This window comes from Rutilus rutilus (assembly GCF_951802725.1).
Source record: "Rutilus rutilus genome assembly, chromosome: 11".
Taxonomy (NCBI): Eukaryota; Metazoa; Chordata; class Actinopteri; order Cypriniformes; family Leuciscidae; genus Rutilus; species Rutilus rutilus.
Window position 1 is genome coordinate 36636789 of NC_140216.1, and position 25106 is coordinate 36661894.

At 35.8% G+C, this 25106-nt stretch overlaps 1 protein-coding gene across 1 annotated transcript; it reads left to right on the forward strand.

The window, feature by feature from the left end:
* Nucleotides 1–1532: 1532 nt before the first annotated feature.
* Nucleotides 1533–16157, forward strand: stm (starmaker). The gene is made up of 24 exons (XM_084422832.1): nucleotides 1533–1593; nucleotides 2252–2313; nucleotides 2598–2615; nucleotides 2993–3025; nucleotides 3122–3172; nucleotides 4084–4122; nucleotides 4200–4235; nucleotides 4875–4910; nucleotides 6699–6743; nucleotides 6959–7045; nucleotides 7138–7176; nucleotides 7261–7305; nucleotides 7767–7805; nucleotides 8056–8127; nucleotides 8563–8625; nucleotides 10057–10779; nucleotides 10858–10902; nucleotides 12801–12851; nucleotides 13226–13270; nucleotides 13356–13406; nucleotides 13633–13686; nucleotides 13908–13961; nucleotides 14041–14112; nucleotides 15558–16157. Exons 1-23 carry the CDS (start codon nucleotides 1583–1585, stop codon nucleotides 14079–14081), a joined length of 1740 nt encoding a protein of 579 aa, XP_084278958.1. The 5' UTR covers nucleotides 1533–1582; the 3' UTR covers nucleotides 14082–14112; nucleotides 15558–16157.
* The last annotated feature ends 8949 nt before the right edge of the window (nucleotides 16158–25106 follow it).

Sequence of the window (25106 nt, forward strand, 5' to 3'; positions counted from 1 at the left end):
TCTATAAGCGCGTAGCGTTTCTTTAAAAAGTGACATCGCCATCTGCTGGCCAGGCAGCAGAATACAGTGTTTTTAATCGTTTTCGCGGATCCGCGTGAACAGGATAAACGCGATAAACGATACGCGATAAACTTTATCCATGTTCAGTACATTGTTGTCCCCGATATATTACAAGCGAAATCGAAGAACGAATTGTTGTGACGTCATTTCGAACTAATTTAAGTTTGTTGGGTTTCCGGAAAAGTTCGCTCCGGCTGATAAAGAACCTTTGTTCTACCATTGGTCCGGGACGGTTATGTAATACGTAGGTGTGCGCGGAGGCTCCGCCTTCTTTCACGCTGAAATCTTTTTCCGGTTCATTTCTTCTGCTGAGTTCGTCGAGATCAGACGTCTGTGAGTAAAAACATAAACACCCCGGAGAGCTGCTTTATAATAGAAAATGAAGTTGTACTTCTGATGAAATATGATACTGACACTGTTGTACGTGTTTAATGTGGTAAAGCTGCTTGATTTTAAGCAATATATTGTATAAAGTGCTGCATAAACAAATGTGATGTACTGGAGTGCTGAATTGCCAGCCTGATCTCACCGCAAATCTCACTCGTACGAATTAGTTCGATTTTAACGAAATCGTACATTTTTTACGAATTGCCCAATTCGTATGAATTCATATGAATGACCTACCCCTGACGCCGCCCCTAAACCTACCCATCACGTGGGTTTAGACAAATCGTACAAATTCGTACGTGTGAGGTCGTACGAATCCGTACGAATTAGCCACCTTTTTATCACTCGTACAAATTCGTACGAATTGGTCGTGAGATAGCGTTGGAATTGCAGAGCTTGTGCAAACACATCCACATCACTATGATCAGATGCTTTTCTTCTGTTTTATTAAAAAGTTTGCTGCTTTCTCAATTTTATTGTGTTTATTTTTTTTATTGAGCGCGCAGCACTTATTTACATATCTAAACATATCTATCTATGTATCTATTTACACGTCTATCACATCTAAAGGCCACTCTCAGCAGTGCGGGCAGTGTCATTTGTTCGCTAACAGTATTTTGCTGGTCACGTATTTCGAACTACGGAAGAACGAAAGAGAACTTGGTGTGATGTGAAAATCAGCAACTGTTGTTTAAATGCAAATAAGTATATTAAAAACACTGCAGAACAGATCATTCTGTGCCATACAGAAGAAAGAACGTTCTGACGCAAACACCATCCGCATGTCCTGCCCAGCTCCTCTTTGTTTGGTTCCTGAGAAGAACTCCTCAAATCAACTAAATCAAATGTCTGGAGCGAATCACAAAGGAGCGGCGAGACCCGTCGAGACAGAGACACCGGGACTGGGACACAGAAGCTACACTATTTACAAAGGCTGTTTGAAAACACAAACAATAGCAGGACGGCCTGCCTTCATAACCCTGCTCTAATGAGAGGAGCTTTAGAGGTTCTCGTGTAACGCCTCAGGCTTTAGCTCAACCCCCTCAGAGAGTATAAAAGATCTGAGAGCTGCTCCATTCAGGCTTTAGACCTGATCACCTGCGTCAATCTCACACTGCACTCCTGTCCTATTGCAATGCTGTCCCGGTGAGTACAAGCGTCTCCTTTGCTCTCAGCAACCTTGGCTAGGTCTCCCAAAAGCATCGTAAGCCTGAGTAGATCGAGAGATGATTTACTTCGCTCACAGTGTTTTTTGAGAAACGCAGCCCTGGCCTGGCTTCATGTTTTTGTTCAGAGTATTTCAAAGTATTTACAAAGATGCAAAAGTCCGCAAAAACAATGGGAGTAAAATTGATACTGATGAAGGTTAACTGGTGAACTCAGCAGTGCACTGATTTCTAACTAGTCTAATGTCTGTATCTGCATGGATCTTTACTAACTAACAGGTTATAAACAGAAGAGATCACGCCAAACATTTAGACCAATTATTATCAACAGTTTATCAGCGCAGAATCTATCTTTCTATGATTTTAAATGCACATGTTTTACTGAGATGTTCAATTGTGTGATAAAAATGATGTGCATCAAAGATGCTCCTCGATTTTAATCAGTATTGTGTTTTTGTTTCCTAAAAAGATGTATTAACTTCATTTATTAATTTGTTTTTTTAAATTGTTAATGATTGTAATGCACACTCATATATATGTATATACATACATATATATTCTAGATTATTTCTTTCTTTTAGATGAGATGTTTTTGTGAACGCTTACACGATTGAGTTTTCTCTCCTCTTGTTATAAAGGACGCTGGTTGTCCCGTTGATCTTTGCATTAGTGGGTGTCTCTATTTCTGCACCACTAAACGGTAAGGAATCTGACATCGTTACATCTGTCACACATATACCGCACCAGATAACCCAGGATCCCGAAATTATTGTTAGTGACGTGTATCAGCTCTTCTTTCTAAGTAACATGAAGCATTTTCTGCCTCCCTATAATGAGAGTGTAATCAGAGCCCTTCACAGGACACAAAAAGAGTTTTGTTCACCTGTCCCGGTACATTTAGCCTGGGCCTCTATAGGACAGGCAGTCTTATAGCTCAATGCACTCACACCACTAACTAACTGTCTGTCTTCTGCTTTGATACAGATGGAACCGATAATGACGGTAAGAGTATTTCTCGTATGCACATCGCCCTTCGTAATTATGATTTCACATTTTAAGTTACGTATTGCCCCTGAATGCATGAGCTGTGTAAGAACAATGAACTGCTTTGTACCACTACAATTGTTCAAGAAAGACATTACAGATGAAAAACTCCCAAGTAACATCAGTTGTTACTCCAAGATAGAAATGGAATGAAATCACAATCCCCAGGAATTTCACATCATGTGCCTCCTTTAGAGTTTCAGAAGAGATTTCAGCAACGCTTGCAATTAAAACTCAGTTTAAAAGTTGTAAAGGGGACAAGAAGTATCAGGTTCTGAACGAATATGATCTGGTTTATGTCACTGATTGTGTGTTTTATTCTGTTATAATCTCAGAGTTGGCTGCGGCCCTGTCTGACATCTTCAATGGTAGGTCGCAATGAATTTTATCTATAAATCATAAATCAATGGACCGCAGAAGGTTTTCCAGATCATCTGACAAACATGTTTTTCCTCTCTTTTCAGGCCAGTTTACTGAAGCTCTTCCGACTCCAGTCCCTGTAAATGGAGACTCAGGTTGGTCTGGCTATAAGTCTTGCTATAAACATTTTATATAAACTGCAGAAAAGTCCACTTACATGAACATCGATATTTAGACGGATGGTAGTGTTGTTATGGTTAAAGTCCCCCAGTAGTCAATAATGTATCCCTTACAACTCCAAACACCAAAAGTACATATTTAAACAGGTTTTCCTTGAAAAAATGTTTTATTCATGCCTTAATGTAGCTGGAATGTAACTCTACACCCTTGCCTCATTTAGTATACGTGGTTCTATTAATATGCAAATGAGCCCCGCCTCCACTCACTCGCATCAGCTCAGAGATCGTTGACGATCACACGTTGATCTGATTGGTTACAAGGTAGTTTGTGACGTCAGAAACACCAGCGATTTCAAACCATGTCTTTGGTTCACTGCAGTTTTAAGGAGAAAATACTCAGAAATGGTGTCGACTTATGAATTTGCACATGGTTTGTCTTAAAGCATATTAAAAACACCACATAGAGCTTGATTTTCACCACAGGGGGACTTTAGCTAAAACTATTCAAATATAATTAAAACATATTAATAAAAAAATTTAAACAGCATTTTCGTTAATTAAAATAAAGCTGAAATAAAATATTAATATTAGATGAAAAACGTTATAAATGTACACAAAAATGTGAAATGTTGCACTGGTAACTAACTGAACTAAAATAAGTTGAAGTACATTACTAAAAAAATTTATAAATCTAAAAAGAAATTTGAGAAAACGAATAAAAGTGACGAACGCACAAAAAAATTACCAAAACGTGCTTTAGCAACAAACTGAAATAAGTCTTGTACTTAAACTGAGTCAAAATATATTGAAGCTATAAAGAAATATTAAAATGATATATAAAAGCATCTTTAACTAGACAGACGCTCAAATGAAACTTTCTTTTGCAGGAACTACAGATGGGAAAGATTCATCAGAGAAACATGGAGGTAAGAAACTCTTTCCAAACAGGTAACATACATGACACCAAACTTCAAAATGACACCAAAACTTCTGTGTGTTTCAGGTCCCAGCGACTCGTCTGACACCACTGAAAAACTAGGTTGGTTTCTGGTATCGAGCGTCTAGACATAAAGCATATAAAAGAGAGAAAGAACGCATGACCTGAGCGCTGAAGCACACGGCTTTCACAAGTGCCAACAGAAAGCATTGATATCAAGATAACACATGAATGCGTGTGATAACACAATACACACGGATTAATGTTTAACCGCTGTCTGTTCAACATGAGTGAACTAGAAGAATTGGTATTAGTTGGAAAAGCAGGATAAAGTCAGTCAACGGGAAAAGATTAAATGAATTAAAACAATCATTTATGTTTGCTGTCCAAAAGTGTCGCACTCAATCTTTCCTGAATAATGCCATGGCAACAGGACAGAAAACACAACAGAAGTGTTTAGTTATGACTCACATTGAAATCAATGATTAATGAAAAGGATGGAGATGTGTAATCTCTGTTGATGCTGTGAACCAGGATACAATCTTTTAATTGATTAAATTCTTGTATTGAGTCATTATGATGTTGAATTATACAGAAAATAAGGCCTATACTTGAATGTTAACACATTAGCAATCATTTTAAGGAATGAAAACCACTTTTAATGACACTAGGAGCAACATGAATAAAAGAACTCTATGCTTTTATAATTTTCTTTTCTACTAATTTTCTCTCTTTATAAAGAGGCCGATGGAGCTCCTGACACACCAGACACGAACAGTAAGACTTCACTTCTCACATCTTTGGTTATACTTTATTTTGATGATCCACTTTAGAAATTCAGCTAAATACTGTAGAAGTAACTTTGCAACTACCAGTGCTGGAAGATTACTTACAAATTCAGTAGTCAGTTACTGATTCCAAATTACACAACAAAATTGATAGTTAGAAATGTAATCCACTGCATTACATGTTTAAGGTAATATAATTGGACTACTTTTAGATTACTTTTGACTAGTGCTGTCAAATCAATTAATCGTGATTAATCGCATCTAACATAAAAGCTTTTTTAATATAATATGTGTGTGTGTATATATATAAATATATATCTGTTTATATATATATATATATATATTTATATATATATATATATATATATATATATATATATATATATATATATATATATATGTTCGTATATGTGTGGCTGTGTGTATGTATGTATATATATATATATATATATATATATATATATATATATATACATACATACATAAAGACATGCATGCACGCACACACACACACATATAAATATATATATACAGATATATTATATAAACAAAACTTTTATGTTAGACGTGATAAATTGTGATTGATCGATTTGACAGCACTACTTTTGATCTAACTCGTTTATCACATTAACTTGAACACAATCTTGTACAATATATTCTATTCTTGTTATCAACAAAATGAAGTGTATTAAATATTACATTATATCATGGTTTCTGAGGTTTGTGAGTTTAATGAAAAGCTATTAAATCACACACAAATCAATATTTTATTTGTTTGCCTGCATGTCATGTGACCATTAACCAACCTCAAAGAACAGTGAGCTTAATTTAATTATATTATTATTATTATTGACTTAATATTTTATTGACCTAACTTGTTAACTCATGAGGTACTTTGAGTGAATATATTAAGTCAAAGAGGTTCAGCTTAAAAAAAAGCATTGCATGTAAATATTAAATGATGAAATATTTTAATGTGTTTGAAAGACAAAAGCCTTCCAAAGACAGTAATACATGGTTAAATGACTCTGAGTGATTCAAATAATAATGAATATGTGCGTCAGGAGTTGATGCAATATGCAGTGTTGCAATGTTGAGTAAACAGTTGTTAAAAGTGAAATGATTTCTATAAATCCAGTGATCAAATGCTGTGCGTCTCAGTTTTCAGTGATAGTCACATGACCATAGTGGCTGGTCTGTGTGTGCGATTCCACAAACCTGGAAGAGCTTCTGTACGTAGATAAGAAGTAGGCTTTTTTAGAAAGGAAAAAAGTAGTAGTAGGGAGAATCAATGAATTATGAATCATTTTCTGCCGTTGTGAGAATAACATGTATAATCAATAAAGTAACCGTAGTCTGATCACGAGTATTCATTTTTGTAATCTGATTATATAATCCAGATTACATGTAATGGCTTACAACCCAGCAAAGGCAACTACATGTCAACTAGCTCTCATTACAGTATTAGTAGACTGTAAGGTTAGGGTTAGGGTTAGTAGAATAAGTTGACATATAGTTGCAAAGTTACTTGTATCAAAATAAAGCGTTAAAGGTATAGCGGAGGATCTTTCCGAATTTTAGATAAGACCCGCCCTCTCCACTTTTTGAATAAGTTTGATTGATTCACCAGAATGATTGACAATTAGGAGGACCAATAGTATAGGTGATCCACCCGGAAGTAAAAAATCCTCCGCTATACCTTTAAGCAAATCCTTTACTCTGTTTGAAATGCACTTGAGTGAAGCATTGCTCAAACTAACAGCTCGACTGGTTCCAGGTGACACAAGCCTGGATGAAGCCACCAGCGGCCCAGACTCAATAGGTACAACTTTCCTGAACACACAACAACAATGCAATGTGTTGTTTATGTCAAATATCAAAATGCATCCCTCACTTCCTTAAAAAAAAATAAGTAATACCATAAGTAAAGGATACGCAATTAAAACACACAGACATTCCATTCAGATATATAATTCATAACAATAGCAAAAACAAATATTTGTTGCGCAGTTATTTATTTCTAAATGTCTTCATCAGACACAACAGATACTGATGTGGACAAAGACACAGATACAGAAACTACTACAGAAACCGACGCATCGCAGCAGAAGACAGGCGATTCAGGTCGGTGAAACACACATCAGTATTTCATAATATACAGAATCTACATGTGTGCGAAATACTTTCCTTTATTATTATTATTACTGTTGCTGCAGATGAGACCAGTGAAAAAGCATCAGCGGAGGACAGCACAGGTAAGAGAGATCGTGTGAAATGAGACAGACTATATTGTATTAGATGGTGATAAGTCAATCTAAATGTGTCGTATAATATTTCAGATGCAGATCATGTTGATACCGATTCAAAGGAAAAGGAATCAGCAGGTAAACGAACAGAGACAGAGCCAACTCAATGCTAACATGTGATACAACGGTACATTAATAACTCGCCCATAATTGACTAAAAAAAGATTTTTGTCTTTTTTTTTTTTAACTAAAACTAAATGAAAAAAAAAGTGGTATTGAAATAAAGTAATTCAAATAAATCTGAATATTGAAAGTTAAATGTAAATATTAGATGAAAATTTCAAAAACACTATTATTTTTTCACCTGTTATTTCTTTAATGGAACACAAAAGAATCTTTAATTGATCAATTTCTGTTCCATTGAAAAATAATATCATAGTTTTGGAATGATAAAAAAAAAGTTAAAAAATAACTGTGTGTGTGTTGTGTGTGTGTGTGTGTTGTGTGTGTGTGTGTGTGTGTGTGTGTGTGTGCGTGTGTGTGTGTGTGTGTGTGTGTGTCTAATGAAAATACTGATTTCCTGTCTCACTATTAAACAGACTCAGATGAGAAGGCTGACCCTGGTTCAGTGGACACAGGTAAAGAGTTTCCTCATGCAGAACATGTTCCTGTAGTTGATGTTCATGTTCCGTCGTTCCCTCTGGCGGTAGTTAATGGTTATACAGTGAGGAGGAGGAGGAGGAGGACTATGTTTTGTTGCCATGAACATTGTTCAAGCACCAACTAAAGATTTTCCAGGAACACGTCCTACTTGGCACAGTCACTCTTTTCTCACAGCGAAATGATACATTGTTACTGAAACAATCTTGGCATGCTCTGTGCTTTCAGACGCGGATTCTGCTAGTGTGGAGAAGAACCAGTCTGATGACTCGCCTGATGATGCAGACAAAACCTCTACAGGTGCAGAAATCACCATTTTAATTCAAACAGTGTCAAATCAGTGCTACTTTAGCATTTTATAAATATTCTATTATAGTATTCATTCATATTTTTAATTAGTTTTTACATTTCAGTTTTTATTTTAATTTTAGTTTAAATTTGAGTCATTTTGTTATGTGCTTTTGTTTAATATATATATATATATATATATATATATATATATATATATATATATAGCATATACATATAATTTAAATATTTCTATTTAGCTTTAATTTATTTTTATTTCAGTATAAGTTTTAGTATAGTTTTTTCATCTAATATTTTTATTTTATTTCAGCTTTGTTTCAGTTATCAGTTTAGTTTAAAAATAGTTTTGATTTACTGAAGTGAAGGAATGAAAGTGTGATTCAGCCTGAAGTTAGAGATGTTTATATTGTATTTGCTCTGATGCAGAAGGTACCGATGATTCAACTGAGAAAGACTCTTCAGACACAGATGAGCAGCAGGACTCTGATGGTGAGCTTAAAATACACAAAAGAACATCTCATTTCTATACTTCATAACCTAACAAAATAAATTATTCTTGCTCTTAAAGGGTAAGTTCGGTATTTTACACTTAAAGCCCTGTTTACAGATCGTTTCTGATGAAATAGAACGGTTAAGATTAAAATTTGGACACATGCTGCTGTCCCGAGAATTTTAGGTTTCTTTCGCTTTGCCCAAAACCTCTAGAATGGGTGTATAGGTGCACTGGAACAATCCTTCATAAAACGCATTAAACTTTCGTTTACAAAGACGTGAAACTCACCGAGTGGTCAGGGGTGTTCACTGATATGCTCACACAAAAATCGCTGCAAAAGATGCTTTCCAACAGGTGTTTTACCATTCGTTGTAAAACTGTGGATCTATTTTTCCAAACGACTCACACCCGTACATTCTTCCGTCGAGAGCTTGAATAATAGACACTCCAGCCCAGTTGGTGGCGATAATGCACCTTTGCCAATTGCAAGCAAACCGCTGGCATTTCATTGAATACACAGAAGAAGCAGAAGAAGAAGCGGCGGAGTAATACCAGAGAATGTCTAATAGGAAGAGAATTGGCACTCTCTGCTTACTTCCGGGTTCAAGATTGGTTGCAGTAACACGTCTCTGTCCATGCGGGGGCGCTCGCGAGTGAGTGCAGAATGAATGGAGGTCTATGGCGAAAAACCGTCAAAATCCACTTTTCTCAGGATATAATTTTTTGTCTAGTAATTTGAATGTTGTATTCGAAAGGAGATGCAAAGAAATTACACATTGCTGGGTGTTAGATTTTTTAGAGCCACTTATTTGGTTTAAAAAGTCTTTTAAAATGTCAATGATGTCAGAATGCTGACGTCATTAGCAGAATGCTAGCGTGTTATGGGCAACAACAACTCAACCTGTAAGAAATCGAAAAGAAATAAGTACTCGTTCATTCAACTTTCAACCTATAACCCATGTTGAACTTGCAAAACCTACAATAAAATCTGAGATTTCTCAACGGCAATCGGGTGAAAGAGACACATTTAGCCGTATAGCCCCATTGACTCCCATTCAGTCTGCACTCGCTCGCGATCACCCCCAGTGGAATTCTAATGGAACTGCAACCAAAATCAATACAATGGGGCTGAATAGGGAGTGCCAAGGCTCTCCGTAGACGGGCTCTGGTAATACCGTACCTCACACAGCACATTCAATACAAGTCAATGGAGTTGGACAAAAACTACGATAAAACCTGTTGGAAAGCATCTTTTGCAGCGATTTTTGTGGAATGCCATGGTATTCTTGATCTGATACAAACAACGAACCATGGTACTTTTTTGTAAGTTTAAGCTTCACTGGTTCATGAAGTTGTTTGTCTGTAATTATAATAATTAATGTCAGTTAGATGATCTATATTAACCAAAATGAACTTTTTACACCCAGATTCTGACAAAGACAAAACAGACGGAGACACAGATGACAAGAGCGACGAGAAAGACGAGAAAGACTCCAGCAAAGACTCCAGCAAAGACTCCAGCAAAGACTCAGAAGACGAGGGCCGAGAAACCTCTGAGATGCCAGAGAAAGGCGACACAGATGGCGACTCGGATGAGGTGAAAGATTCAGACGACTCCAAAGACCAGGATCTAGATCTGAAAGACACAGACAGCACAGAGAAGAAGGAGAAAGACCCGGACTCTGACAGCGACACTCAGGACCAGGACACGGCAGATTCCCCTGATAAAGACAGCGCTGAGGACAAAGACAAGGACACCAGCGACCCCAAAGACACGCAAGATGATGAAGACAGCGAGAAGGACGCCAAAGAAAAGCAGGAGACCGATGACAAGGACAGCGACGAGGGAAAAGATAAAGAAGAGGAATCCAAACCAGACGAACAGGACAAGCAGGACGCCGCCTCGAAAGAAGACGCCACAGCCAGTCAGTCTGACGAGAGTGAGCGGGGAGAAAAGACAGAAGACAAGCAGGAAGACAAACCAGATTCTGACAACTCCAGCCTGGACTCGGACTCAGACTCGGACTCGGACTCGGACAGCAAAGATAAAGACCAGGACAAAGACAAGAGCAGCACAGAGTCCACAGACACAGAAAGCTCTGACAGTGACAGCAAGAGCGACACGGACAGCTCAGAAACAGGAGGGGAAGGTGAACATTACATCCTTTCTGTTTAACAGTCATCAAACCACTGTATCCATTGACTGATTGATGTGTTTATGCCCACAGACACCGACGAAGACAATGACTCCAGTGTGGAAAAAGAGAAGCAAGGTATATATGTGCAGGCCCATTTCCACCTCACAGTGAAAAATACATCAGATAAAGTTTAAAATAAGACATAAAGTCACATTGTGTGGTATGAAGACGCAACTGAGATATTTAAAGTTATAATATAAAACCTTAACTGCATGGCATACAATCATTATGTGTGATATAAAGTGACAATTTTAAAGTCACATAGTGAGATACAAAGACAGTTGCAAGAAATGAAGTCATAATTGCAAGATATAAAGTCATAATTGAAAATATAGTCATAATTGAAAATAGTCATATTGTGAGATATAAAGTCATAATTGTGATATATAGTCATAATTTAACATATAAAGTCATCATTTTGAGATATAAATTCATGATTGTGAAATAGTCATAATTTAACAGGCATGATTGTGAGATATAAAGTCATAATTGAAGATATAAAGTCATTTTGTGAGATGTCATATTGTGAGATATAAAGTCATAATTGAAGATATAAAGTCATATTGTGAGATAAAGTCATATTATGGTTAATAAAGTCATATTGTAAGATATAGTTATAATTGTGAGATATAAAGTCATATTGTAAGATATAGTTATAATTGTGAGATATAAAGTCATAATTGAAAATATAGTCATAATTGAAAATAGTCATATTGTGAGAAAGTCATAATTGTGAAATATAGTCATAATTGTGAAATATAGTCATAATTTAACATAGTCATAATTGTGAGATATAAAGTCATAATTGAAGATTGAAAGTAATTTTGTGAGATAGTCATATTGTGAGATATAAAGTAATAATTTAGCATTTAAAGTCATAATTGTAAGATAGCAAGTCATAATTGAAGATATAAAGTCATACTGTGAAATATAAAAGTCATTTTGTGATATATAAAGTCATAATTGTGAAATATAGTCATAATTGTGAAATATAGTCATAATTTAACATAGTCATAATTGTGAGATATAAAGTCATAATTGAAGATTGAAAGTCATTTTGTGAGATAGTCATATTGTGAGATATAAAGTAATAATTTAGCATTTAAAGTCATAATTGTAAGATAGAAAGTCATAATTGAAGATATAGTCATATCGTGAGATAAAGTCATATTATGATTAATAAAGTCATATTGTTAGATATGGTTATAATTGTGAGATATAAAGTCATATTGTAATATATAGTCATAATTGTGAGACAGTCATAATTGAAGATATAAAGTCATAATTGAAAATATAGTCATAATTGAAAATAGTCATATTGTGAGAAAGTCATAATTGTGAAATATAGTCATAATTGTGAAATATAGTCATAATTTAACATATAAAGTCATAATTTTGAGATATAAAGTCATAATTGTGAAATAGTTATAATTTAACATAGTCATAATTGTGAGATATAAACTCATAATTGTGAAATAGTTATAATTTAACATAGTCATAATTGTGAGATATAAAGTCATAATTGTGAAATTGTTATAATTTAACATAGTCATAATTGTGAGATATAAAGTCATAATTGAAGATTAAAAGTCATTTTGTGAGACAGTCATATTGTGAGATATAAAGTAATAATTTAGCATTTAAAGTCATAATTGTAAGATAGAAATTCATAACTGAAGATATAAAGTCATATTGTGAAATATAAAAGTCATTTTGTGACATATAAAGTCATAATTGAAGATGTAGTCATATCGTGAGATAAAGTCATATTATGATTAATAAAGTCATATTGTAAGATATGGTTATAATTGTGAGATATAAAGTCAATTGAAGAAAAAAATCACAACTGTGACATACCAAGTCACACTGTGAAATAAAAAGAAATAAAGAAAACAGGCGTCTGTAGATTTAAGCTTGTCACTGTAACAGAACAAAGTTAGGAAAGTGTAATATATAAATGTCTAAACCTACAGATTCTCCTGATGATGCATCAATAGAGACACATGATTCTGCTGATTCCCAAGGTAAGCCAACCACAGCATTCACTGCTCACTTGTTTTGTGAAGAATGAAAATTAACATCATATGCTAAATGAGAACCAGATGTGATGCACAACACAAGTGATAAATCCCGTCTACTCCATGTAAATCTGAGGAGTTTTCTTCTTTTCTTCACGAGTTCACTAGAAAGACAGCTGACAGGGACAAATATAAAGCCTCAAGAAAGAATCAGGCACTGGTTAAGCAATGTAAACTAGCCAGAATACACTGCTACTTCTGAATGGAGAACAAAGTTGCATCGCACAGCATTTGTGATTTCAGCACGGACAAACAAATGACTTCTCTTTTAAAGCCACGTGTGTAAGACATGATGAACCTGAATCTTGTTCTTCTTCTAGATGAACATGACGATGACTCAACAGATGCTACGACATCCTCCCACGGTAAATATGTTTATTAACTATGTAAGTGTCCTATGATGCCGTTATCATTTACAAAGTATTAAATGCATGTTTCTGCCAACTCTAGAGGAACACACTGATGAAATCTCTGATCCAGACAGCCATGATGTTTTAGACGGTACGTCTCATGGGTCTAAAGCACTTCATTGTGGGTTTAGTTGTGTCGTTTGCTAAGGTTAACATTATTACTATTGCTTTTGAACTTAAGTATTCAACTTTGGCACGTAACTTCCCCAAATTATGTCAAATATTTGATTAAATGATAAACTGTAAAAGTAGCTGTTACCTGTTAGATGGTCACTACTCTCTGAATGGGAAAAAGCTCAATTCCTTTGCATGTTTAGATGACGATGAAATTGATGGCCATGATGATGGAGTCGGGGTTGAAGATGCCACGGGTAAATCAATTTTCTTTTGAGATTTTTTCCTCCCAAAATTCCTTAGGAGACACAGATAAGACAGATGTTGACATTCAGTAGGAGTATAGATTGGCGCTAACAACATAACTAACATGCATGAACTATAAAAACACATTTACAATACAAGTTACTTCGGATAAAAGTGTCTGCCCAATGCATACACGTAATAATAAACGTAGACAATTTGGTCCTGTTTACAGATGCTGCTTCTAAAACACAAGATGAACCAGATCATCTTGATGACACAACACAAGGTAATGATGCTGTGAAGAAGCGTCTGCTTAAAACACTCACACTTTACACATGCTAATGTCCGCTCCTGCCTTTCCTAAGGATCGGATGATGGCAGCAAAACCCCTATGCCAAGCTCCTAGCAACCAGGACTCTACAAAGACATTGTAACAGGTATCATGTGATCACGTATTAAAAGCGTGTAGTGTTTACATAGGCCTTACTTCATATGCTTCTCTTAAAAGTCATGAAACCTCACAAGTGACTGATGAAAGAAGATAAAAAGGCACACTGTGAGATATAAAGCCTTAATGGTGGGATATACAGTCAATTTGTGCAATATAAAAAGCAAATATTTTGACATTTAAAGTCACAATTGTGAGATATAGTCATAATTGAGAGATATAGTCATTAGACACATTGTGAGATATAATATACACAATATATGAGATATAAAGTCATGATACCTCATATTAATGTAGTGTAGTGTAGTGTTTACATAAGCCTTACTTTATAAATGTCTCGTAAAAGTCATGAAACCTTACAAGTGGCTGCTTTGAAACGCTCTACATTCAGAAACATTTGTAATGGTCACTCATGAACATAAAAAAGCTAACATTTTATTCTAATAGAGTTTGGTATAAGCATGCTGCTTATTAAATACTCTTATAAACATAAAAATGTTGGATTAAATCATCTTTTTAATGTGATAATGGACACTTTTCAGTATGGAGTTTAACATGTTGCTAAGCTAACTGCAAAAGTAGCCTCTACACTGATAAGCAAAACAAGTTTATAAAGATATTAAATCATATTTCAAATCAGCAATACAATCTGACAACATGGTATCATAAATTATTCAAATATGCTAAAATATTGTCCATGCAAATAAGTGAAATGAGTAAATCATCAAGCAAAAGGTGATTGGCTCTTTTTATCTGAAAGGTTGGGCTTTATTATAATAAATAACTTTTTTCAAAAATGTTTTATTGCAATCTGTTGAACAATGACCATACAATTAAAGGCAATTATAACATATTAGTTAGGCCTATATCAAATCAAATATTAAGACAAACAAAAGAAAAATAAAGGGTAAATAGGATCTTGATAAGCAATTTGTGCATCTGTCAATGTATAGATTTAAGGTTTTAAAGTAACTTTTTCATTATTTCTCTTTCTGTTAATGTATGAAGGTTGAGAGACCTTTCATTTTCAAATTAGTAAAAGTAGGTGCGTTGCCCACTTATATTTGTGGATAAAGAATTTTCTATATATGATGAGTAAATTCACGATATCCCATATTTTAAATTGCATCATTATCATTTTTCAATCAAAAAGAGGAATGATAGCTACCTGAAGTAGGCCTGAAACATATCCAACGCTGATTTGAAGTTACATTATCGCCCCCTGGAGTCTTGGAGTGTTACTGCCAGAAAAACACAAGAGCAAGAACATTCATGACCTCATTGATTTACTTGCATGAACTATTAAGAATTCGGCCCAAAAATGTATGGTGTACATGATGCCTTAAAATGCTGTCTACATAGGCTGTTTGGAACAGGGCTGTTGTATAATAAATGCTTTAAAATATGATGCAATGCTTTTCTTTCTCATTGCAGATTTTTCCTGGAGAGACGTAAAAAGAATCAACTGAGACAGTCATGATAACCAGAGTTTCACGTCCCATTAAAACACATTGACACGTCCCTCTCGTCCTCTCTCTCTTTCTCTCTCATATGGTGAAGGTTCCTTTCTAAGGGTTCTGGGATGCAGATTAAATTATTCGGCTGTTTGGTGTACATTCCTTTTTTTTTTTCTTTTTTTTTTACTTTGTCCTAATTCTAGAACGTTTGATATATTCATTTTACCAATGTTAGATGCATGAAATGCATGAAGAACAATGAGGGTCTGGAATTTCGAACCTCATGTGTTTGTCTGTTTGCGTAGAGTCTAAATATATTTCATTTGAAAGTGACGCATTAAACCTAGAGAGTAGAACTAACTGAAGGAATTTTTGAGAAAGCTCCCGAGACCAAACGATTCGGGTCTGGAGAAATGTTGCTCGAACCATCAAACCTGTCCTGGCTCCTTTGGTTTGTCCACATGGTGTCACTGACTGAAAGACTGCAGCTGCTACAACGACAACCTTCTTTTCTTGACTCTCAGATGAACGCCGGGATGAAATCGCACAGAATGAGATCTTTTCTGCCCACCCCCCCACCCCCCAAAAAAAAAAAAAAAAAAAAAAAAAAAGATTTAAGACTGTACAGACAATTTCTGATAGATTCTCTGATGTCTATGTCTCTGTGGAGGAATACTAATAAACTAGCAATGTAAGAGCACAGATTGTTTTGAAAACTGTTAAAAAAAATAATTTTGTATAGATTTAAAGTCGTTTTAATATGTACACAGGGAGCAAATCTAATAAAGACTGGGTTGTCAGAAAACCAAGTGACCATGGAGACTTTTGTGTGCGTGTGTGTGTGTGTGTGTGTGTGTGTGTGTGTGTGTGTGTGTGTGTGTGTGTGTGTGTGTGTGTGTGTGTGTGTGTGTGTGTCTGTGTGTGTGTGTGTGTGTAAACTAAACCACAAGCACATGCATATCTTATCATGTTTTTTATTTAATTACTCAATTTTCAACAAAATGTAGTCATGAGAACAAAAATAATTATTTCAGACAATCCAATTAATACTATAGAATAAATGTATAACAATTTTATTTTATTAGTAAAATGTCAACATTTTACAGACAAACAATGATTTACTAATTCATTCTGATGGACCAAAAACACTTTATTATCAAATAAAGGTGGTGTTTCACTTGATTAACTGAATTTTTTAAGCAAAACTAAGGCTTTTTTTTTTCTTAAACACATCAATAATTTGGTTTTAGGTCACTTGTTTTTGTCTTTCAAATTAAACCTATCTAGTATATAAATATTAAAAAATGCGGTAGCACTTTATTTTACAGTCCTGTTCCCCATGCACATACTATGTACTTATTATAGTAATTAAAATAACTGGGTAATAACTAGGCACTAACACTGAACCTATACCTAACCATGTAGTTACCTTATATTACCCAGTACTTTCTTAGGTCAGACTCAGTACACTGTAAGTACACATACTGTAAAATAAAATGCAACCAAAAATATTATATAGGCTATATTATACAATTATATAAAAAAAATATATATATATATATATATATATATATATTATATTGTCACGTGAGAGGAGGCAATGCCTCCATGCGCTATGATTGGATATGATTGGATATGATTGTTTCACACGATAAATCCCACCTCTCGTTTTCATGAATATGAATGAATAAACGATGGTGTTAATGGAAGACGAAATAAAAAGTAAGTAAACAACTCACACACATTGACAGGACACCGTTTTCAACTACAATTAAAGGCAATTATAACGAAACTTATTTTTATAACAAAAACGAAAAGCTTTGTATGTGCTTTAGTTATTCGTTGACACGACAATGGCTTTTTGGGAGCCTGAAAATGCACACTTTTGAAACCGATACCGATCATCGTCTCCGTGTGGACCGCAAAAACGCAAATTTGTGAACTTCATATGTATGTGTATTATGTGTTCGGTCTATTTAGGTGCGTAATGTTTTTTTTTTACAAAGTGATATCGCCAACTACTGGCCTGTTAACATAATGCAGCGGTATTAGTAGTTTTTGCGGATCTGTGACAACGTTGTCGTCTGTATGTAAATTACGCAAAGAAAGGATATGATATAGTACATCATTGTCATGTAAATGTACTCTTAGATATCACCACTTTATGTCACGTCAAAATCAAACATGAGATGGGGGGGGGGGGGGGGGGGGTTTGTCAGCAATAAGTTTGATGAAATCAAAGGTAGCCTACATCTCCTTGTCTGTGACCAGTGTTTACCGAGCTTTGATAATCCGAAAATAAGTTGACAATAACATATAACAGCTGAACATCAGTAGGCCTACACAAATAAATGAAATTTCATAAAGTTTAAATTAGAATTAAAGAGAATTAAATGAAAAAATTATCTGAAATTTCTTTGTTGCGCTCTTCAACATTTCAGCAAAGCAAGTGGAGTTTGCACGTGTGAATGGCCAGATCGTGTGAATGGCCCTATGATTGTGTCATATTTCAGCGGTTTTAGTCAAAGAAAGAAAGTCTTATCTAAGCTCTGATGTCTTAATTTTTTTAAGATTTAACCAGCACACTAGATTCCTTGACCCTTACACAGAGAAAGAGTTAAGTTTCCACGTGCGTCTCCACAGGCTCTTTGGAGCACGACACAATCTCACATTACATCTCGGTGGTCTAAACCTGGCCCGAGGGTGAACAAACGCGAGGATGAGGAGGAAGAGGAAGGTGTACCCCAGACAAAAGCCACCAAACAGCTCAGGACAAAGCGCTCGCGGGCCGCCTGTCCGAGCGTGACTCACGGGCTCTGTGTGCAAATGTTCCCGTCACCCCTGTACGGGCCTTCTCAAACTTACGGGAGGCCGATGAAACCAAAGGCTGGCTTTCAAAATGGAGACGGCCAGTGAAGCTTGACCCTCGCAGTGCATTAGTTTCCCCCGCGGCCCACTTTCCCGACAGCTTCGAAGGGGGGCGGAAGGACGCGAGAAGCCTTGAGAAATATTAGACTTTAATTTAAGGCGTAAGAGGGTTTAAACATCTACTCTGATCTGGTGGCTTGATATCTGTGAGAAAAGGCCTACCTTTTACTGAAAAACAGGCCCTGTTGAACAGCGACACACTCAGCTGACGGTTCTTGCATGTAATATAAGAATCAAGCGCATTGCTGTTTGACTAATATCCAAAACTAGCAGCTAGATGAAAACCCTATCCATCTCCAAAAAGACATATTCATATGAGTGTTTGTTATCTGAACTCATTTATCAGCTTCTGTTGACAATCCATCGAGTGGCAATTCAAGATTTCAACACTGTGTTTGGTTTTCCTGAGGTCAAGACTCATGTTTGATAAGTTCTGTCCACACACTCTTTCATTTTCATTTATTCGATTCATTTCTTTTGTCAGTCATTCTTAAAAGAAAAGTTCAGCCACAAATGAAAATCCTGTCATTTCAAACGCACACATCCTGTTACTGTCTATGAAACGCAAACATTTGTACGCAATTCTTTTCAATAACACTTTGAAATCACCTTAAGGCAAGACCCAGAAAAAGAAATCCAGGATAAGAATGAAAGGATAAAAGAGAAATCCAAAATCCTCTCAGGAAAAACCTATATAAAAGCAGGTTTTTAAGAGTGAATATTACAATAGAATGAAACAAGAATTTTGCATCATCTTTATCCAATGTTAAGATTTCTGTTCAGGAATTGTATGCAAATGAAGGCATATTTAATTAGATAATGGTGCATTTGCACGTTTAAACAACATATAAAAAAAAAAAAATTTATTTAAACAAAAAAACTTGTATTACAAAACAATTGTCTATGTAAGAATGTTCATGTATTATTCGCTTTTTATTGATAAATGTGTGAACAGCTTGTAACAAAGCTTAAAAACGAGACCTTTCCTGACTTCCTGTAAGTCTATGAAAGCCTGTGGACTGATTTTTAATGTGAAAGACTCGGGACGTTTTTGCCGGGAAAATCAAAAGGATGTGTGACGGTTAAGCGCGCTCCCGAAAGCCTCTCTTCTATTCTTTGACACATGAAACAAATGATAATGTTCAGGATAATGCAGAAAGAGACATTCTGTAATGTCAATGTGCCATCGTGCAAAGAAAAGAGATTAATTCAAACTATAGTCGCACAGAACTATGCAGTATAGCTAGTCTCCAATATAGTTTATAATAAAACTATCATAATAGTGTAATTTGAATTAGGCCTACCTCATCTGTCGACACGATGTCGGTGAATTGTAGAGCTGGTGCAAACATATCCACATCACTATGAACAGATGCTTTCTTAACTGCTGCTTTCTCACCGCTGTCATTTTTATTGTTTTATTTTATTAACTTACTTCTAAGCAACGTTCATCGTTCATTCGCGTTACATGTGCACGAGCAGTAAGTTGCTGATGCAGTTCACTTAACGGCCACCAGTGTCGCTAAAAACAAGGTTTCTGAAATATATAGCCCCTTTAATGCACTCTGATAAATCAACTGGGGAAGTATGAAAACATAGTGTTATTCACTTGTGGTGTCTTGCCTTACAAGTATCATAGTGCGACTTGTGCAATATATTTTAGGTCATCAATACATTGCATCAGGTTCAGTGTCACTGATGCAACATGATGTGCCAGTTCAAAAATACAGGACGGATAATGAAAGAACTTTTTGAAGATCTTCCATAAAGATGTAAATGTGGGTCTGTTTCGCACACAAAGCTTTCATATCACTCACCTATGAAATATAGAGCTGGTACAGACAAAAACTGAAACCAACTAGAAAGTAAATGAAATAGGCCCAATATAACACTTGGCAATGCAAAAATCATTCTGTAGTTGTTTAATATCGGTTGCAAACATTAATTCGAGAACCTGGGCAGGAAATGAGAACTAGTCTGACCCTCTGATTAAGTTTAACATCCACCTGTCCACACTATTCCTCTGTCCTGCTGTACGACATATTAGATTTGGCCCACGGTGATTAATTACAGAGCGGTTCAGGGACCCAAAACTCCAGTGCCGCAGTCATTTCAGACCGATCGGGTTTCTAAACAGATTGGCTCCTTCAGGACGATCAGAGGTGGCTCGTGACCAGTGAGACAAAAACTCCTAACAGAGCTCTGGATGAAGCAGAAATTTGAGAACAGAACAGGAATCTGTATGAGAAAACAGGTCTGTATGTGTGTGTGTGGTTTAATCTGTGTGTTTGTACTGGACCACAGTGGAACTCACCTCTTGCTTCCTACATGCTCTCCTGTGATCTGCTGCGGTCTCTGAGGATCTTTGTGTTGAAGTTAATGCATTTAAAAAAAAAAAAAGGAAAATATTTAAAAATGTTATGCAAAAAAAAAAAATTGTCTATCAGGCAATCTATATTTATATTTATGCCATATATTTTTTAAATACAAATATATTTATATAAATATGCATATTTAAAAAAAAGTATATACTCAATCTAGAAATCTACTTTTTAATTATATGTTAATATAAAATTGTATTGATATTTAAATATAAAAAATACTGTAAAAAATAAAAACATTATATATATAATCTATTTATATTTATATAAATGTATACATGTAAATATAAAACATGGTATTGATCAAAATTGATATAATATTTGATATAATTGATGAAAATTTATTTTAATATAGAAAATCTATTTATAATTCTATATGTGTGTGTGTGTGTGTGTGTGTTACACACACCAATACACTGAAAATGAATAGATACATTTTATATTTTTATATAATATATATATATATATATATATATATATATCTTGCTGATTTTTTCTGAAATATTTTATCTCTTCAAGATTAAAATAAAATCTTTATTTTAAATCGTGATTAATCGATTCTAAAATAAAATTATTTTTTTTTACATACTTTGGCAAGAAATAAATATATTTTTGCCATATAGGATACAACTGTGGTGGTCCGTCATTTTCCATATGTCTTGAGCCGCTGTACCGTCTGACCCCATCGGTCAAGCTGGACCGATCCAGGACTGCGCTTCTAATCTCGTCACCCAAGGTTGGCTCCGAGAGCGCTATGGTTTCAAGCACCGAACAGAGAGCTTTTGTCTGAGAGCAGGCAGGCCTGCAGGAATGAAGGAAGCCACAGGACACGAAACTGGTGAAGAGAAATCTGCCCACATCTGCCAGCAAGACCAGCAGATGTTTAATAATACTGCTGTCAATATGTCTTTTCATTCCTTTGACAGATACTGTACCAGCAGGTGGACTTTTTTACCTGCAATTGTTAACATTTACAGTAGTGCTCATTTCATGTGAAGACCCACCATACAAGTTGAATCTGCTGCACTGGCCCAACAATATGCAAGTTTAGCACTGAAAATACACACTTACTGGCCACTTTATTAGGTACACCTTGCTAGTACCAGGTTGGACCCCTTTTGCCTTCAGGACTGCCTTAATTATTCATTGCAGAGATTCAACAAGGTGCTGTAAACATTCCTCAGAGATTTTGGCCCATCTTGTCATGATATCATGCAGATTTGTCACCTGCACATCCATGGTGTGAATCTCCTGTTCCTCCACATCCCAAAGCTGCTCTACTGGATTGAGATCTGGTGACTGTGGAGTTTGAGTATAATGAACTTATAGTCATGTTCAAGAAACCAGTGTGAGAAGATTTGAGCTTTGTGACATGGTGTGTTATCCTGCTTGAAGAAGCCATCAGAAGATGATACACTGCGGTCATAAAGGTAAGGACATGTTCAGCAACAATACTCGGGCTGTGGCGTTAAAATTGTACTAAGAGACCCAAAGTGTGTCAAGAAAATATCAATCACACCATTACACCATGCACCTGAACCAGCCTGACCGCTGATACGAGGCAGGATGATCATGCTTTCATGTTGTTTACGCCAATTTTGCAGCAGATATCAAGACTCGACAGACCAGGCAACGTTTTTCCAATCTTCTATTGTCTGATTTTGGTGAGTCCGTGTGAATAGCCTCAGTTTGCTGTTCTTATCTGACGGGAGTGTTTCAGTGTGTCTTCTGCTGGTGTAGTCCTTCTGCTTCAAGGCTGAACGTGTTGTGAGATGCTCTTCTGCAGACCTCAGTTGTAATGAGTGGTTATTTGACTTACTGTTGCCTTACTGTTGTATTATACATTGTACATGTGTTTATCATACATGATAATTCTGCTGAATAGATCATTTTGTAAATGCATTACCAACAACAGAATTGCATTTATCAGATTAAGAAGTTTACAAGGCCTTTGATGTCAACAAGAAGAATTTGCTGCTTTAAATGTTGAGAAACCGATTTATTTATAAGATTAGTTAGATTAGCTTAGCTGTATCTTATTATTTGCATTTAGCATTATTTCCCCCCTCCCTCGATTATGTGTTTCGCAACCTCATCAGAAAGCACATGCAACATTACGTTATGTGGATTCAGGGTCAGAATACACACACATAGATCACATTTCACAATGCAACAAAGAAAGCTTGTTTAGCCCAAGAGCTCATTAGCTTTGCTACGACACACGTCCATTTAGCTCATCAGGACGAGTTTATCACAGAAATGCATTTCAAGGCCTGCTGGTGTTCGTTACATTGTAAAACGGGCTTGATGTGAACTGGCTCGCTGTACAGGAATGCAATCTTCCCGTGAGCTGCCAGCGATTCAGTTACTGCTATGGGACAGGAGCATTAGCTTATGCAACATATACGGATACCACAGCACTTGAGCAGGCCATGCTAATCCATTAACACATCACAAGCCATTCCAGTTTACTAGCTTTCCCATTCTTTTCTTTCCTGAAAGATCTGGCAACCACTGGCCTCAAATTTATAGATACATGCATAAAACCAGACAAAAGTGGTTTGCTAGTCACAGCTGGCTATAAAACTGGTCAGTCAGGACTCAGGTTTGAAGTTTCTTTTTTGAGAGGTTTTGGCCACTTGTCAGCTGGTCGAGCTGGGAGATCAAATAACTGACCAGCTAAACCAGCAAAGCACATTTTCAGCAGGCAAAAGAGTGAGCACTTTTCCCTTACAAAAAGCACCTTGGTTTTGGATTGCATTCAAACTGCATTCGAACCAAAAGGCTGTACATCCTTATAAAAAGTACCATGGTAGTACCATGTTTTTGAGCAGACTGAAACATAATTTAGATTCAATCAAATCATTCTAAAATGTTGATTTGCTGCTCAAGAAACATTTCTTATTATTATCAATGCTGAAACAATATAAGTATTAAAGGGGTGGTATAATGCCCTTTTCACAAGATGTAAAATAAGTCTCTGATGTCCCCAGAGTGTGTATGTGAAGGTTTAGATCAAAATACCCCACAGATATTATTATATAGCATGTTAAAATTGTCGATTTTTGAGGGTGAGCAAAAACGCACCGTTTTGTGTCTGTTCCTTTAAATGCAAATGAGCTGCTGCTCCCGGCACAGGGGGCGGAGCTTCAACAGCTTGCACTCACACAGACATGCACTGAAATTTTTTTCAACTTTTAGCGTTGTATGTTCAAACCGGATTCAGAAAAAGATGGAGAGACTCAAGAAGAAGTGACAACATTTCTGAATGGTTAGTTGATGAATTTATGTAGCTTGTGTAGTTATCTTCTAGTCATTGATTAGCATATTCTGTCTTGTTTATGTAAATTTTAGGGTTGGTGATGTCACTAACCCGGGAGGAATGTCATGTAGTCCCTACCAGCCGTTTGTTGTAGTCCTTAAAAAGCAATTTCTTTAAAAGCAAATCTCTCCCTTTGCTTTGACCTTGGAGCGTTGTAACTTTGCAGATGTTGTTTATGCTCAAACAGCAACATTTACACACTAACTAATGTTAGAAAAGTGAAATCATAATCAACCACCCCTTTAATTTCTTGGTATATATGTAAACAATTTCCACAAAAATATGTAGCAGCACATTTGTCAACATTGATAATAATCAGAAATGTTTCTTGAGCATCAAATCATCATACAAGAATGATTTCTGAGGGATCATGTGACTGAAGACTGGAGTAATGATGCTGAAAATACAGCTTTGATCACAGGAATAAATTACATTTTAATATATATTCAGATAGAAAGCAGTTATTTTGAATTACAAAAATATTTCACAATATTACTGTTTTCACTGTATTTTTGATTAAATAAATGCAGCCATGGTGAGAATAAGAGACCTTTCAAAAACATTATCCAAAACCTTTGACTGAGTGCAAACACTTAATCATAAACTCATCCTTTTTTCTTTTTTTAGTGAAAGGGATCATATTTTATGTAAGTGCTAAATCACAAAGAACCACCTGGAAACCTCTGATCTTAAACTCAGGTCATCATGCTCAGATGAGAGAAACCCAGTAAGACCCTGTGGTTGCTGTGGTGTTGCGTAGGCTGGCTGTGCCCTCCACTGGCTGATCCGCCTTACTGATCCCACTGCCGGCCCAAGAGGATGATGGGACATGCCATAAATAAAGACCTTTTTTACCTTAATCTTTGGCATCGCTAGTCAACAGCCAATGTACAGT